The sequence below is a fragment of the Pelmatolapia mariae genome, linkage group LG23, assembly GCF_036321145.2.
Source record: "Pelmatolapia mariae isolate MD_Pm_ZW linkage group LG23, Pm_UMD_F_2, whole genome shotgun sequence".
NCBI lineage: Eukaryota > Metazoa > Chordata > Actinopteri > Cichliformes > Cichlidae > Pelmatolapia > Pelmatolapia mariae.
In genome coordinates, this window is record NC_086246.1 from 47,979,526 (window position 1) to 47,994,525 (window position 15,000).

A 15,000-nucleotide genomic window follows, 5' to 3' on the forward strand; every position below is an offset into this window, starting at 1 on the left:
CACTTTATTAGTGTGAATGCAAATCTTTGTGGGCCCTGTAGCCAAATTTAAATCAATTATAGCAGTGAAGCAGTAAATGTGAAGAAGGGATTCAATTTCACTAGCCACTAAATGCCTGCCATTATTCTTATTGGGGAAAAGAAAGAAGTTTTCCAGAGTTGAAAACAAAGTCTCATTGTGAGGTTTAAGTAGTCTGAGAATCAGTCGTTATCATATGGGCATTGTGCTAAAGATTTTTATCTTATGGGAATTAGATCCATATATTTATTAAGTTAACAAAAATATGCTGTCCCCACAAAATCATGTTATCAAATGACCTACAATCTTTTCTCCCAGATGACAACAGGAAAAAAAAAGTCATCTTTTGGTTGTCATTATTTCCTGGAGCTTTACCAGCTCCCGATATCTCTTCCCCTGCCCTTTCTTTTCTACCTTTGAATTTTTATCTCCTGTCATATCTTTCACTGTAGCTGTAATATTTCTTCTCTTCCCCCTCCCCTTAGTCACACCTTCCCCTTTTTTCATCTGCACAATCCCTTCAATCCAACACCTCCCCTAACCCCCTAGCGAGTACCATATTGAGGATACATCTAATTTTTTATTTCCATCCCGACCAGGGTGAAAGCCAGAACTCAAAGACAGAGACTAAGCAGTAGATGGAAAATCAGAGATGAACAGACATGCAAGCTGTCAGAGTGAGCAAGAGGAGGACACATGGAGAGCACAGAGGGGAGAAAAACTGAAATGGAAAATTTGGATCTCTCACCGACATGAAATCAGAGACAGTCATACTGACAGGCACACAATCAGACAGGTATATAGTGACTGTTGTTTTTTTTTTCCCATGCAAAAAAACCAAAACGCAGTTACATAACAGAAAAAGAAGCTCTGTATTTTTCTTTTCATAGAATTAATAAGGCTGCCTCATTATAACGGGCTAAATATAGATGTGACATTTCCTCTGAACTCCAAGCTTCACTCAGATTTTGGCTTCAATGTGCTATCATTTATGAAATTTGACAAACACAAACAAGCTACAGGTTTCACACATACACAGTGATGCACACATATATCAAAGCCTTGAGTTTAATCTCAATGTCAGCATGAGCATTTGCCTTGAAATAAGGAGGTAGTGAGGGGGGTGCAACGCAGACCTGTAGAAGCAGCGGATTTCCATAGCTTCATCTGCCTTGCATCGACTGCCCTCATTTGGTGGTTGGTGTGCATTGCATTCCATGTGCTCTTTAATAAGCATGAGCACACCAATGTCCCACTTTAACCACAGTTAACTTACTTATCATGCAGTTATGACAAAGAAGAGGGCAACTGCAAACAAAAAAACAAAAATAAACCGCAGAGGCAGTAATGCGAATCAGCCTAGTAAAATACACACTAGTCTTTACGTGGCACCTGTAATACAGTAACATTAAGGCAAATTCTATTTTGCCTCACCTCACTCTTTCTTATTGCATAAAGGTGTTTGCTTCCGGGGTCGGGCCCTCCAGTGTTGCCATTGGTGAGGTTCACTTTCCGTGATTGGCTAAAATTTTCTAAACTGTGGAACTTTCCCACCGCTACCACTACCCGCGTTGAACTGTGAGACAAGGAGACTCTCGCAGCAGAAAACAGCGACAAAACAACAAATTATATATGACGTAATATCTTGATAATGTCACCATCACCCTATGAAACGTCTGTGCTCATCACTGCTTCTCTACGCTTCTTGAAACCACAACTTTTAGAACAAGTCTGCCTTTGGCTGGCTGTGCTGCACGCGACAGAACTAAGTTGCCATCCATCATCTCCAATCAAACGCTGATCCGGCGTTTCCTGCAGTGCTGATTGGTTAATTTACGATTAGGGCGGGCGCATTCTTGCTGTCCTCCAGGCAGCAGTGACTTCAGTATTTTGCCGCGAGGAGCTCGTGGGACAGATGAGACCCTCACCTGGAGCTAGACGGTCGTCCACAGGTAGGCTGCACGTTTCTCCAGCTGTGTAATTGTGTGTCTGCATGAACTGCGTTAGTGTTGATGCTAGCCTGGCGGTACATTCCTTATGTGCTCCCCAAATTTTTGTACTTACCCTGTGGCTGGTCCACTGTTGAGAGCTGAGTAATGGGTAAATGAATCAAACCCTCCTTAAGACCCACTGAGAATTACACTAGCATTTTAACTTTAGTTTTTTTTTATTCTTACCTTGCAGTGCACCTGTTTAGACAAAGGCTGTCCAACCGTTATGAAAAGCCTGAAAGCAAAATTTAAAAAGACTGAGGTAAGCGCCATCTGTTGTGTGGCATCTTGAGTTTTACAGGTGGGTATGTTTTAAAGGAGCACACCTGTCTGATATGCTGCTTCAAGTTATTTGGTTTTTAAATTAATGTTAAGTTGTTGAACTGGAATGTGTTATGTAGTCATTTATACAGTCCCAGGTTGCTTTCTGTGTGTATGTGTAATGGGGGGGGGGGGGGGGGGGGGCAGTGGGATTTGGTGTCACTGAGCAGCAGGAAGGCAGGACTGTCTCCAGACTGCAGCTGTAACCAGAGATCTCAGGTAGCCCTCAATTATTCACATGTACCTGCACACACACACATCACACACAAATGGCTCCTATTATCCTGCTGTCATCCCTTTTCACATGAAAGCTGTTTAAAATGTTAACTTTACTTTTTAAATAAGAACCAACAGAGAATTATAGCAATCCTCTAAACGATGCAGTGTGGTGGATTCAAACTGATAGGCTGCACTGAAAGTTGCTGGTTTATCTAACTAGACTGCTTGTGTTAGCATTTTCATGGTGGTGATGCTTTTAGAACAATTATAGGCTTTTCTTTGTGCTGTATCACCCTGACTTAGTGGCAATAAAGGTTACCTCTTTAGGTGAGACTGTGTGGAGTATAACGTAACACTCCAAGAGTCCAGATAGGTAAAATGGCTAGTTCAGGCTGTCCTGTTGTTGTGGTTTGTACCTATTTGTGTTTGTGTGTCTTGCTTTTCTCCCGTTCCCTATAAATGACGTCCCGAACCTGCAGAGCAGCGTGCAGCTTATCCAGCTCTCTTTTCCTGTTTTTGCTGAGTCTTCACATTGCGCAGGCCCTACTCTGAAGCTGCAGAGGCACAGATCTGTGACGTTGACGCCAAGGGGTACTGTTGGAAGACCTGGCAAAAAAAAAAACTAATGAAGAAAAGAAATGAGGTGGCTATAGAGAGGAAGGCACAAGAGAAAATGTTAGGTTAGAGAAAGGAGGGCAGTGAGGAAAGGAGGGAGAGTATGTGTGGTGCAGTGGATAGACGGGCTATGACTCTGCTAGTAGCTGGAGCAGGACGAAAGGATGCTGTTTTAAATGCGGAGAGGGAGGACAGAAAATAGCTGTGTTATGTGTACGTGCGTCACAGTTTATCTGTGACAGTCCTTCATTTTAACTGGAGGTATGATTTGACGAGAGCATAAATTCTCTGGTAGGTAGAGCTTTGCTGTGTTTTTGCTCTGACCTCTAAAGGGTAGCTTAAAGAAACTTAGGAGTAGCTGATTTTTTTTCTCGATCATTTGGAGTGTGTTTGTATAGTTATGAAGCCAGGTGGCAGTGTGTATTGTCAGATAGGAAACACGGCGGTGGCTTCATATACTGTAGCTGTATTTAGTTGTGTGTGACACCCTGTTAGCAGTATGGATCCTCAACAGCCTGTTTATAGCCTGATGAAGAGGTTCTGTCCTTGTTTCAGCCTGCTACCCCTGCCAGTAGGTATCAAATAGAAATATAAGTGATTTTTTTTTGCCTCCATAGTTTATAATATTTCTGTATTTAAGTTATTTTGCATAAACTATAAAATTGTTGTGCTCTGTTGTTTTTACTGTGTTTTTCTTTTCTTTACTGGATCATTATCACTAGTTGTTGCCCATTCTAACTGCTCCATATTTCTCAGTCATCTGTTGTGTTGAATGGCAAGAGAAGTGGTACAGTATCAGTTTTCGTGGTGACCTGTTCTCTGTTTTGGCCCCCTCAGAGTCAGGACTGGAGTAAGAGTGATGAAAGGCTCTTGCAGGCTGTGGAGCAGAATGAACCCGATAAAGTCTCGGCTCTCATTGTCAAAAAAGGTCTCTGTCCTACCAAGCTGGATGCTGAGGGCAAGTCGGCGTAAGTTGAGTGCCTAAGTTTTACCTTACAACACTGGAAGCAAATTTGTTTCTGTAAGTCTGTAAATCAGAAGCAGCAGGATTGAAACTTTGATACAATTTGTGTTCCAACAGGACAATGATCCCAAACACACATCAACACTGTTTTTGGGGTAGATAAAGCAGGCTAACTTTAAGCTTCTGGAATGGCCTTCCCAATGCTGTGCCTTCAACCCTGTTGAAAATTTGTAGCCAGGTAGTACCAGGAAACCAACCAGTTCAAATGAACTCTACCATTTCTGCCAAGAAGAGTGGTCAAATATCAGCTAGACTTGTGCCAAAAACTTACCAACAGTTACCAAAAAGTGCACCTTAGACAATTAAAACTCTGGAAAAAAAAAACTGTTCAAAGAAATCATTAAAGACCTTAAATTACCGTCACATTCATGCCCATAATTAGGGAATGTCAATCTATGACCACAAGTGACCACAACTAGAATCTTGAGCTGAAACTTAACTGATGAGAAGGATCACTAATTGTGACATTTTGCAATAGAAATGCAGATATAAAAGCCATTTTTATTTTTATCCTCTCACCTGTATGATGTAGTGGCATGTCCTGTTCCTCCTGACAGGTTTCACCTCTCTGTATCCCGAGGCCGGCTAGATTGTCTGGAGGTTATCGTCTCTCATGGTGCAGACATCAGCGTCACCGATGGGGCTGGTGAGGGATTTTATTAAACAGAAACATAGTTGTATCCTGTAAGCCACTGGGCTGTTTATAAAATATCTGTAATTGTCTGACTCCAGGCTTCAGCGCCCTTCATCTTGCAGCCAAAAATGGCCAGTCTGAGTGCTTAAAGAGACTGTTACAGGTAAAAAAACCCAACAATGACACCATAGCTAATCAATTACATTATTGAAATCATTAATAAAAATAATGGCCATTATTTTAAATATTTATCCGGTTACCAATGATGCGTGCTTGTTTCCTTTAACAGGAAAGAATGGCGGTAGACTGCACGGACAGCATTGGAAGGACACCACTCCATCTTGCAGGTAGCTGTTACAGCATAAAATTATTACACCAGTTTATTTAATTTCATAACAGTTTGCTTATAACAAGATTTTATTGATCGTTCTGTTTAGAAATTCAGTTGAATTTAATCATGTCGTTGCAAAACGTACTATATGCAAACTTGTAATTGCCTGAACGCTGGTTATACTCACAGCGGTCAGTGGTTGCATGTCCTGCACTGAGACCCTGTGGGACTTTAAAGCCAATCTGGATGCCCGGGACACTGTAAGTTTGACAATTTAGCTGTTTGGTTTGCTGTTTTTTTTGCTGACCAAAAATTAATTTTATTTTTATTTTTTTTTTTTCAGGACGGGGCCACCCCTCTGATATTGGCAGCCCAGATGAGTAGAGTGGAACTGTGTGTCTTTCTATTGGGTCGAGGTGCAAATGCAAACATACAAGATAATCAAGGAAGGTAGTGAACTGTTATTGATAGTATCCCAAATATTGTTTTCCTTGCATGGCTTGGTGAGGCAGTGGTATGACTGCTTGGGCCTTCATTTCTTGTTTCTTGAAATCTTTATAGATGCAATAACTGATGTGTCAAACAGGTTGGAATTTCACATCAATAGAAAGTGTCATGAAACCACTAGAACCCTCTAGCTAAGCTAGAACAAAAATAAAATCTCTTCAGGATTACTCTCACAGCAGTGTGGGTCTGCAGAAAGGATTCCCATAGAATTACTCCAGTAGTTGAGAGATTTGGAGGGATGCAGGTCAGGATCTCCAGCTGGGGCAACAGCTTTCGGGTTGGCTTTAGATGGCCCCTTGGAGAGGATTACTAGAGAACAGCCCTCTGGTTAAAATTAAAAGGGAAAAGACACAATTTTGGCATAAAATGAAAAACTGCAGTATTTTCTGCTTCATATTGAGTATCCTGCAGTGTGTTTGTTTTTTGTTTTTCAAAACACATCCTGACTTTTATAACTGGAAACTTTGAACAAAATGAAACATTGCGCCCTTTTTTAGCATATTTTATTTTGCAATGATTGACATGCCAAACGAGATAACTCTGCACAATATGTAAGTGAAGGCCTGGAAAGAAATAAATACTTTTGTAGTTTAATACTTAATCTCTAATACTTTTGTAGTTTCTTTTTGTATTGCATTCCTCATCGTAAGTATTTTTTTTATTACCTTGTAATTATGTATTGTGTGGGGTCACAGGTCTGCGTTGATGCTGGCCTGTGAGAGTGACAGCGTTGAGACTGTAGAGGCTCTGCTGAGAGGTGGGGCCAACACACAGCTGGTCGACGGCCTCGGACACAAAGCTACCGACTACAGCGTAACCACAGGCAATCAACGTATCATTGAGATGCTGCAGGATGGAGTACCTTCAGGTATGAGACCCAAGTCTTCTTTCAGTAGTGTTTGCATTTGCTTTTGTTCTAAGATCTCAAAAGACTTGTCTCGGTAGTGCAGCTCAGATAATCAATCAAATTACTGAATGTTTGGGAATGGTGAAAACACAGCTACTCGGATCCCTACTGTAACACATGGTACACAGTGACTTTCCAGAGATAATCAGACCCAGAGTATGGTTTGAGTTGCTGTGATGTTCCAGATCCAGACATTCTCATTGCCCTCCTTGGAAAACAACTGTAATAGAGGGAAGTGGATCAGAAGGACAGCTGGGTGTGATTGTAAAGTGGGGCATAAAAATGAAAAAAGGCTGCTTCCGCTTTTATCTCTCAACAAAGACTTTGCTGATAGGCTACATGGAAAACAGATGTTTGGCTTTTTGTGAGAAGATGAAGGAGGTAATTTGGTGTGCACATGATGCCTGACCACATTGGTTCATAATAATTTGAGAGATTTTCATAGATTTACTACATAATACACGAATGGCACCCATGTAAACTGCATATTAGAAAGGGATTTCTGGGCATTGTCTGCATGTTTTTCTAGCTGTTTTCCGAGTCTCTGTGCAGATGAGGTTTAAGTGCTTTAATGTGTTTCTTTCCCTATGCATACATAGTCTCTGAGGGCGCAGGGGAGGAGGTAATGTTGCATATCCTTGTGCTGCATCACTCCTTCCATAAATGAGATCATGGCTCACTTTGGCAATCATATTGTGCATGTTTTCCAATATGAGGTCATTGTTTTTTTTTTGTTTTTGTTTTTTTGTGCTGCTTTCTTTTTGTTGGCTTTCTTTCTCTTTAGTTGCTGACCTTTTGTCTCATCTTGATTTTCTCCATTTTTCCCTTTTGTTTGTTTTTTAAGTTGAGTTTGATCTTTGCTTGCTTGTTATCACCCTCTCACCTCCATGCAGCCTTCCCAAACCCCCTCAGCCGCTTCATCAGTGCAAGGGGGGACTACCCCCCGCAAACGGAAAGCTCCTCCACCACCTCGGTCTCCTCTTCAGGTACTGTAAGAAACATGTTAGTGGGCAGGAAACATTTCTCTGTTCAGTATTGTCAGCATTTACAGTATCTCCTGTACCCTAAACATGAAGTGATATCCGTTTAATAGTTGAGAAATGTTACACCTAAGATTTTCTTTTGATTGACTGTAGGAAATAAAAAGATGTGAATGAATTTTTAGTTTACAGCTCCACTTGGCACTCTAAAAAAATTAGCAGGTGTCCCTGTTTATACTAATTGTACCATCATTTCTTTGCTGAAATCTCTGAGCTACAACATTGCTTCTCAAGACATTAACTGGATTGTTTATTGATCTGTGTAATGTGATTCTCTTGATTTTTTTTTTTTTGCTGATCTCAAAGATGCAGGGTGTGCCACCTTCCCAAAAGTCCCAGAGTTCAGCTCCTCCTGCCCACTCTCCAGAGCCCCATCAGTCCCAGTCCCCACCTCCCTCTCCCCAGCCTCAAGAAACCCAGCAGTCACCCCAGGTTAGCACTGTAATGTTGGTTCTTATTTGGCTTTTAAGGGTTTCTTCCTTTATCTTAACATAAAAGGCAGACTATTATTGGTTTAATTATTTTGTGTTGGGTTGTTCTTGTTTTTTGCTTGTTTTGTTTTAGGCTGAAGACGAGGAGGTGTTTGAGGAGATTCGGCGGCTGCGTCTGGAGAGAGGCCGTCTGCTCCAGAAGATCAAAGCCTTGGAGCAGCAGCAGCAGAGTGCCCTCTCTGCCTTGGAGGAGGTACTGAACAAGAGTCTCCTTAATGCTTTGCGTGCATTCCCTTATTTTGTTTAAACCTTGAGTGATTGAAATTGTACTTTCTGAATGCAACTGCAGTGGCCAATATTATGTGTGTTTGCTCACTAGCTTTCCCAACTAAAGAAAGGTCTGGAGGAGGCAGAGGCAGAGAGGGACAAACTGCTTGAGGAACTGAAAGCAGTCCATGGTATTGGGGCGAGTGACTCTGAGGACCTGGATGAAATGCTGGACTTCCCAGGTATGTGATCCAAGTATTCGTGAACGTTCCCGTCCCTAGCACAGAGCGTGCATGCGCTTCATGCCGGTGTCATTGCTGTGCCACTTGGGTATTCTTACGTCTTTCATGTCAGGGAGTCATGCTGATTTATTTTTGTCTTTGTTTCTTTTTAACTTTCGCTCTAGAAAAGCTGCTCTCCAAGCGCTCCAGAGCCTCCCCTGCTCAGGATGAGGCCTCTTCTCAAACGGACATTGACTCAGTCAGCCCCTCTCCTGCCCCTGCAGACCCCGGAGCTGTTGCTGAGCTGCATAAACAAATAGAGGAACTTACTTCCCAGAATGCTGAACTTGTTCTGAAAGTTCAGGTCAGGCAGCATAAATGCATAAATACACAGCTAATGCATAAGTACCTACTCTCACACATGCACAGACACCATTTTCATGCCTTCATTATGTTGGCTCATTAACAAAGATAAATTGGTAGTCAAAAGAGTATTAATTGGTTCCCTGGCAGGAGATGAAGATTCTGTTTCAAGAGTTGCTGAGTGTCCTTCATTCACGCATTAGTCATGACCACTTAAACTTTGGGATGCTTCACTTTGGTGCACTAATGTACCCAGGCAGTTAGTTCATTTAGGTATAAATAGAACACAGCAACATCAGATGTAGACATGGAGGCATTTTGCAGGCGTTCTATGCTGACCGGTTCATGCTAGTTGAAGTTAATCAGAGCTTATTAGTGCTGAAGGTTTTATGAAGCATTCTGTTATAGTGTGATTGTTCATTCCCCACTGGAAACATGAAAAGTCCAAACTCAATAAAGACTTAAATAAACTGAAGTAAAATTGAATTGAACTGGCAGTATATGCTCATGTGCTCACCCTGTCACAAAAACATGTGGTACTCTAACGACACTACCTGAATTTTCTGTGCACATTCTGTTGGGCTCACATATTGAAGCTAACTGAGTTTTTAATAAGCTGCTATAGTTTCACCTCTGTTGTGTACAGATGTTGGAGATGTTTGAGAAGGATGACACAGACATGCAGACCTCCAGTTCGGACTTTGTCCCTCTCGTTCAATATGAAACCCTGAGAAAAGAGTATGAAACCCTTCAGGAGCGCTTCTCTCAGGCCCAGGCTTCAGCAGAGGCTTCCAGTGTGGAAGAGCAGCAGTAAGAATTTATTTGAAATACTACCACATCAAACTAGAATCACAGGAAGAGTCCCCATTCACTGGCTCTGGCCTTTATTCTAAAATGTGCTTGTTTACAAATTGAGTCCTCATGACATAAGGTTTCATGACTGCTATTGCATCATGTGTATTATTTTTCTTTGAAAAAATATAAAACCTCATCTGTGTTGCAGCTAAGCAACAAAACACTTCAATAATACACTGAGAAAGTGTTATCTAATTCTGAAGCAATCACTCATTTACACCCTTGTTTGTTTAACAATAAATTGTATGTCACTTGTTTTCATAAAGGCTAGACAACATTTATAATTGATTAGAATTTACGTTTGTTTTTTTTGTTTTTTGAGGACATCACCTTGTGTGCTTGTTGTTTTCTGTAATAACTAAATGTCTGACTAATATGAATCTAGCATGTTTTCTTAATTTCACTTCAAGTCTCTGTTGTTTTGCAGTGATGATGAGCGATCTCAGGGAGGAGCTGCAGATTCAGAGAATACAGAAGCTCTGAAGGAGAAGCTGCATGAGCTGGAGGAGCAGTTGGCCTCTTCCAAATCTGAGCTGGAGGAGCTAAAGGAGCAGATGCGTGTCGGGGTGCTTTCTGTGGAGTGTGGTATAGGGGATATTGCTGCAGCAGGTGCTGGGGCTTCAGAGGAGGGCCCGAGCCAGGAGGCAGAGCAGCTGAGAGCCAGGGTGACAGAGTTGGAGGAGGAGCTTTCTAAAAGAACGGGTGAGGCTGGGGGTCAGAGCAATTCAGACAGTGACATAATAAAACAGCTGACAGAGAAAGTAAAGGAACTCCAGGCTGCTCTGGCCCAGAAGGAGTCTACAAAAGAGGAAGAAGAGAAAGAAAACAAACTAGAAGATACAGAAACAGTGAAGTGCCTACGTGAGAAAGTTGCTAAGTTGGAGGCAGCCCTGGCAGAGAGCAGGATATCAGAAAAAGATGGAGGCCAAGCAGGAGATGGAGATCAGGTCCATCGCCTTCAGGAGCGTTTGCATGAGCTAGAGGGAGAACTGAGGAAATGTGTGCCCCGCTCGGAGCTGGAGGAGGTGCAGGTGAATCTGGGACTCCAGTGTGAGCAGCTGGCAAGGGAGAGGGCGGATGTGGCTAGAAGGCTCAACGATGCCCTCCTGGAGCTGGAGAGACTCAGACCTCCACCACATGGAGAAGAGGAAGATGAAGAAGAGGAGGAAGAGCATTCAGAGAGTTCAGAGCCCTCAGTCATATCAGGTACAACTGATAATGCAGTGTTTTGCATGAGTAGAAAACCATTGTAATTAGTTCACAGATTGAGATTAATGTGTTAATATTTGTGCCTCTGTCCAATCAGAGCACTCCAGACGCACCTTAGCAGCAGTGAGAGAAGAACTTGAAGTAGCGAGGCAGGAAGCAGCTCAGGCTCTGGATTGTCTGTGCGCTGAGCGAGAGAGCCGGGCACAGGACGCCCTACAGCTGAAGGACACGGTGCCACTTGCGAAACATAAAGAGGCGCTGTCTGCGGTGTCGGAACAACTTGCTCAGACACTGCAAGAGCTCCAGGAAGAAAAAACCCTTCGGGGCCATGCTGAGGAGCAGGCTGCCTCACTGGAGGCTAAACTGCAGGCCATGCAGGATGCCATTCCCAAAGAGGAGCATGAGAAAGTCAAGGTCAGCAGAAATGTACAAATATGATAATAACAGATCAAAAGGTCAGTGATCAAAAGTAGCTGATAAGGCAGGGCTCTTCTTAAATATAGGGATGTTAAATATAGACTCAGCAGAAAAGGCTTGTTGATAAATGGAAGGAAAACAATTTCCTCCACTTTTAAAGGACAGGTTCACATTTTTTCATCACCTTAAAAAGAACATAGCTCACATGCACAATATACACTAATAAGTTGCTGTAATTATTCTGTAAAAAGCTAATTGTGAGTGAATTTGCCTACAGTGAAAATTAATACATTTTATCTGAAGCATGAAACTTCAGGGCCTGAATTATGCCTCCATTTTTTTCTTGAAAAATCTTTAATATTAAATACAATTAATTACAAAATGGGCATTTGCAGTTTCTTTAAATTGTTTATTGAGGTATGGAGAGAAGTAAGAGCTATGCACATGTGCTTTTAGTTGACTTCTCCTTCTGCTTTTAATTGTATTCAGCCACAACAAACAGATCCCTTGTTAATGAACTTTGCCATCTTGCACATTATTAAATGGCATATAATAATAATAATAATAATAATAATAATAATAATAATAATACTGATATTGAATTTCCAAATTTTAGAAGTTTGTTTTAAATGCACACATGGTCAGACGGAATAAAATAACTCTTCAGTTAATCCTGGCTCGTCTCACAGGCAGAGCTCCAGCACGCCCTGCAGGAAAGTGAGAGCGGTGCAGCAGCAGCTCGGGATGCTCTGAGTGAGAAGGAGATGGAACTGAGAGAGCTGAAATCCCAGAAGGCTGCAGAACAGGGTCTGATTTCTAAGGAGGATCACGAGGCCCTACGGCTCTCTTTGCAGGCTGAGATCAACGCCATCATGGCCCGTTTCAACGATCTTACTCGTAAACACGAGAAGACCTGCACTGAGGTCTGTGTGTCTATGATATTATGTGAGACCTCAGATGTTATTGTTTGCAACAGCAGCAGTAGCCGTGGGCCTTGAAGGCCTCCTGCCTGCCTTTACATTATCCTTCTCCATTACTTCTCTACTTCTTTTTGCTGCAATGATCCATCCTTATATGTACTTAGTCATCTACTAAATTTGCTTGTGCACTACCAATTCAAAATATAACAAAACAGCAGAAAGCAATACAGCTATCCTACTAATTTAAGTTTTTTATTATATATTTTTGTATTTAACTGATTTTAATTGCTGTAAAAAAATTTACTTCCCAAATGTGGGATAAATAAAGTCTATCTAATCTCATCTTAGGGACACTCCAAGTTGAATTTTCCTTTACATCTGCTGTTGCATTTAAATAATAAACTAAACGGCTAAATGCAGAGATTTTTTTATTAAGAGGCAGGATGAGACTGTTGGTATTATTTGTCTACTGCAGGTATTCCAGGTACAAAGGGAGGCACTCTTTAATAAGAGTGAGCGGCAGGTCGCAGAGTCGCAGCTCGCCACAGTTCAAAAACAACTTGCTGAACTACAAGCCCAGTCAACCCATATCCAGGAACTCCACAAAGACATCCAGGAATCGCAGAGCCTCGTGAAAGAGAAGGACCGCAAGGTGAGATGCTAGCTGTTCATGAAGTTCACGGCTGCTCTTGAAGAACAAGGTTGTACAAACTGATGTGTTCAATATGTGTGCAGATAACAGAGCTGTCAAAGGAGGTGTTCCGACTGAAAGAGGCCCTGGGTGCTCTCTCGCCTCCTCTCGGAATCACCTCTTCCTCTTCATCAACCCATCATGGTAACCCTGGACAGCAAATGGCTCTGCAGAATAGGATTGCCATCCTCACTCAACAGCTCCAGGTGATCTATTAGATTCAAAGTGAAAATGTACTCATAAGTCTGGACGAATAAAAAGGTTTTGAGTGGTTTTTCTTTCTAAATGTTTGGATAGATATAATTGATCTGAGGCCAGCAGGGAGCTTATTCAAATGAACACAACCACAATAACTGAAATCAGCTTTTAGCGCACTTGGATCTAATTCTGGGAACAGTTAAAAGATCTACACTTGATGACTGGAAAGGCCTGACTGGGTTGTAGACAGATTTGTACTGTAATATGATAGTAACATTGTCTTTTTTTTGCAGGATTGGGAGAGAAAGCACAAACAAGTGGTGACTGTGTACCGCTCACACTTACTGGCAGCTGTGCAGGTCAGTTCAGTGCACTCATATGCACAACAATCAGGACTGAAATGGAAATTTGTTGAGGATTTGTCAGCGTGTGTGTCTACTTTGGATCACACCACAGCAGTCTTTGTATAATTAGATCACGTGCGTACACATAGTTGACCCTGTTGTTCTGACTTTTTAACCCTCAGCTGTAAAAGACAGAGTACTGTAGTCATCCTGCCAGGCAGGCAAAGTTAACACACACGTTTATGAGTGTGATAACTAGAGAATGATGCAACATAGGAGTTTCAAATTGATACATAGGTGTATCTACTAAAAATCTCGGACAAATTTAGATCTCAGTGAATTGATACCAAAGGTATATCTAATAGGAGGCTGAGGGGTATCACTGGCTGCCGCCTGTATTTTTCAGTTGATTTATCTAGATCACAGTGATTTTTAGTGTTCAGTTCATCTGTCTTAAATGTTAATGGAACTTAAACTTTGGTTTGTCCCCCTATCAGATACACACGAAGGAATAAAAATGTGAATGTCATCTTTCTGAGCAAAGCATAATTTCAGACGAGGTTTTAAAGAAAAGGAACTCAAATTTCTATTTTTTTTCCCAGTAGCTTCATCATATTTCTCTACCACAACAAATGTAGACATTTGTTATTACCTTTTGGCATGCCAGCTATAATTTGTTGTTCTATGTTGTTGAGCTGGCTGCATAGTTGCTTACCTTTAATGCTTTTAGCAGGTAGAAATTGTTTTCTTGATGCCTCTCTTAAAATGGGACAGTTATTGTAATGTTTAGTTGGTGGTTAACATTGTTTTTCTGGAAATACAAGTATCTTGGACTGCTATTTGCAGTATCGTTTACCTTTCATTTCAAGATGGCATCATCGTCTATTAACAGGGTCGCATGGATGAAGAGGTGCAGCATTTGCTACTCCAGATCCTGAAGATGACACACCAGGGGCACTGAAATTTAGAGCATCTGCAAGTTTCTCTCAGCTCCAGTCCCCTCTACAGGGCAGTATAGCAGCTCTATCACAGCAGCCTGTGGGACCAGTACCCAGTATAAAGCCAAATACAACTGATCTGTGGTCAGGTATAGCTGCATGATTGTAATCCAAACAACCGATAGAAAAATGGAACATGGAGTGCCTTTTATTGTGTAGTATGTGAGGAGTTTATGAAAGCAGAATGCGAATGTGACAGAGTGGATATTTAGACGATACCTGAGGCATGGACTTGTGTTTTTTTTTATATAATAGTTTTAATTAAAAAAAGAAGATAAATTCTCTGCGGTTCACTGTGTTCTTTTTAAAGTGATCCATCAAAGAGTGTCGGTTGACTGAGCACACACTGGGCTTCAGAGTCCACAGCCTATACTGCCATTCATCTGTTTTTGAGTGACTCTGGGCTTGACTGTGGACCTGATACATTAGCACACAAATATAGGATACGCTCCAGTAACCATACTATGGAGTGTGCGAGA

At 41.7% G+C, this 15,000-nt stretch overlaps 1 protein-coding gene across 1 annotated transcript; it reads left to right on the forward strand.

Moving 5' to 3' along the window:
• The first annotated feature begins 3,663 nt into the window (after positions 1–3,663).
• On the forward strand, positions 3,664–14,741 carry ankrd24 (ankyrin repeat domain 24). Its single transcript, XM_063467114.1, has 21 exons — positions 3,664–3,735; positions 4,002–4,132; positions 4,746–4,834; positions 4,921–4,985; positions 5,112–5,169; positions 5,343–5,413; positions 5,497–5,603; positions 6,356–6,528; positions 7,167–7,189; positions 7,914–8,039; positions 8,172–8,291; positions 8,418–8,547; positions 8,712–8,890; positions 9,536–9,696; positions 10,172–10,950; positions 11,051–11,367; positions 12,060–12,293; positions 12,766–12,942; positions 13,026–13,187; positions 13,473–13,538; positions 14,416–14,741. Exons 1-21 carry the CDS (start codon positions 3,664–3,666, stop codon positions 14,482–14,484), a joined length of 3,309 nt encoding a protein of 1,102 aa, XP_063323184.1. The 3' UTR covers positions 14,485–14,741.
• Positions 14,742–15,000: the final 259 nt, after the last annotated feature.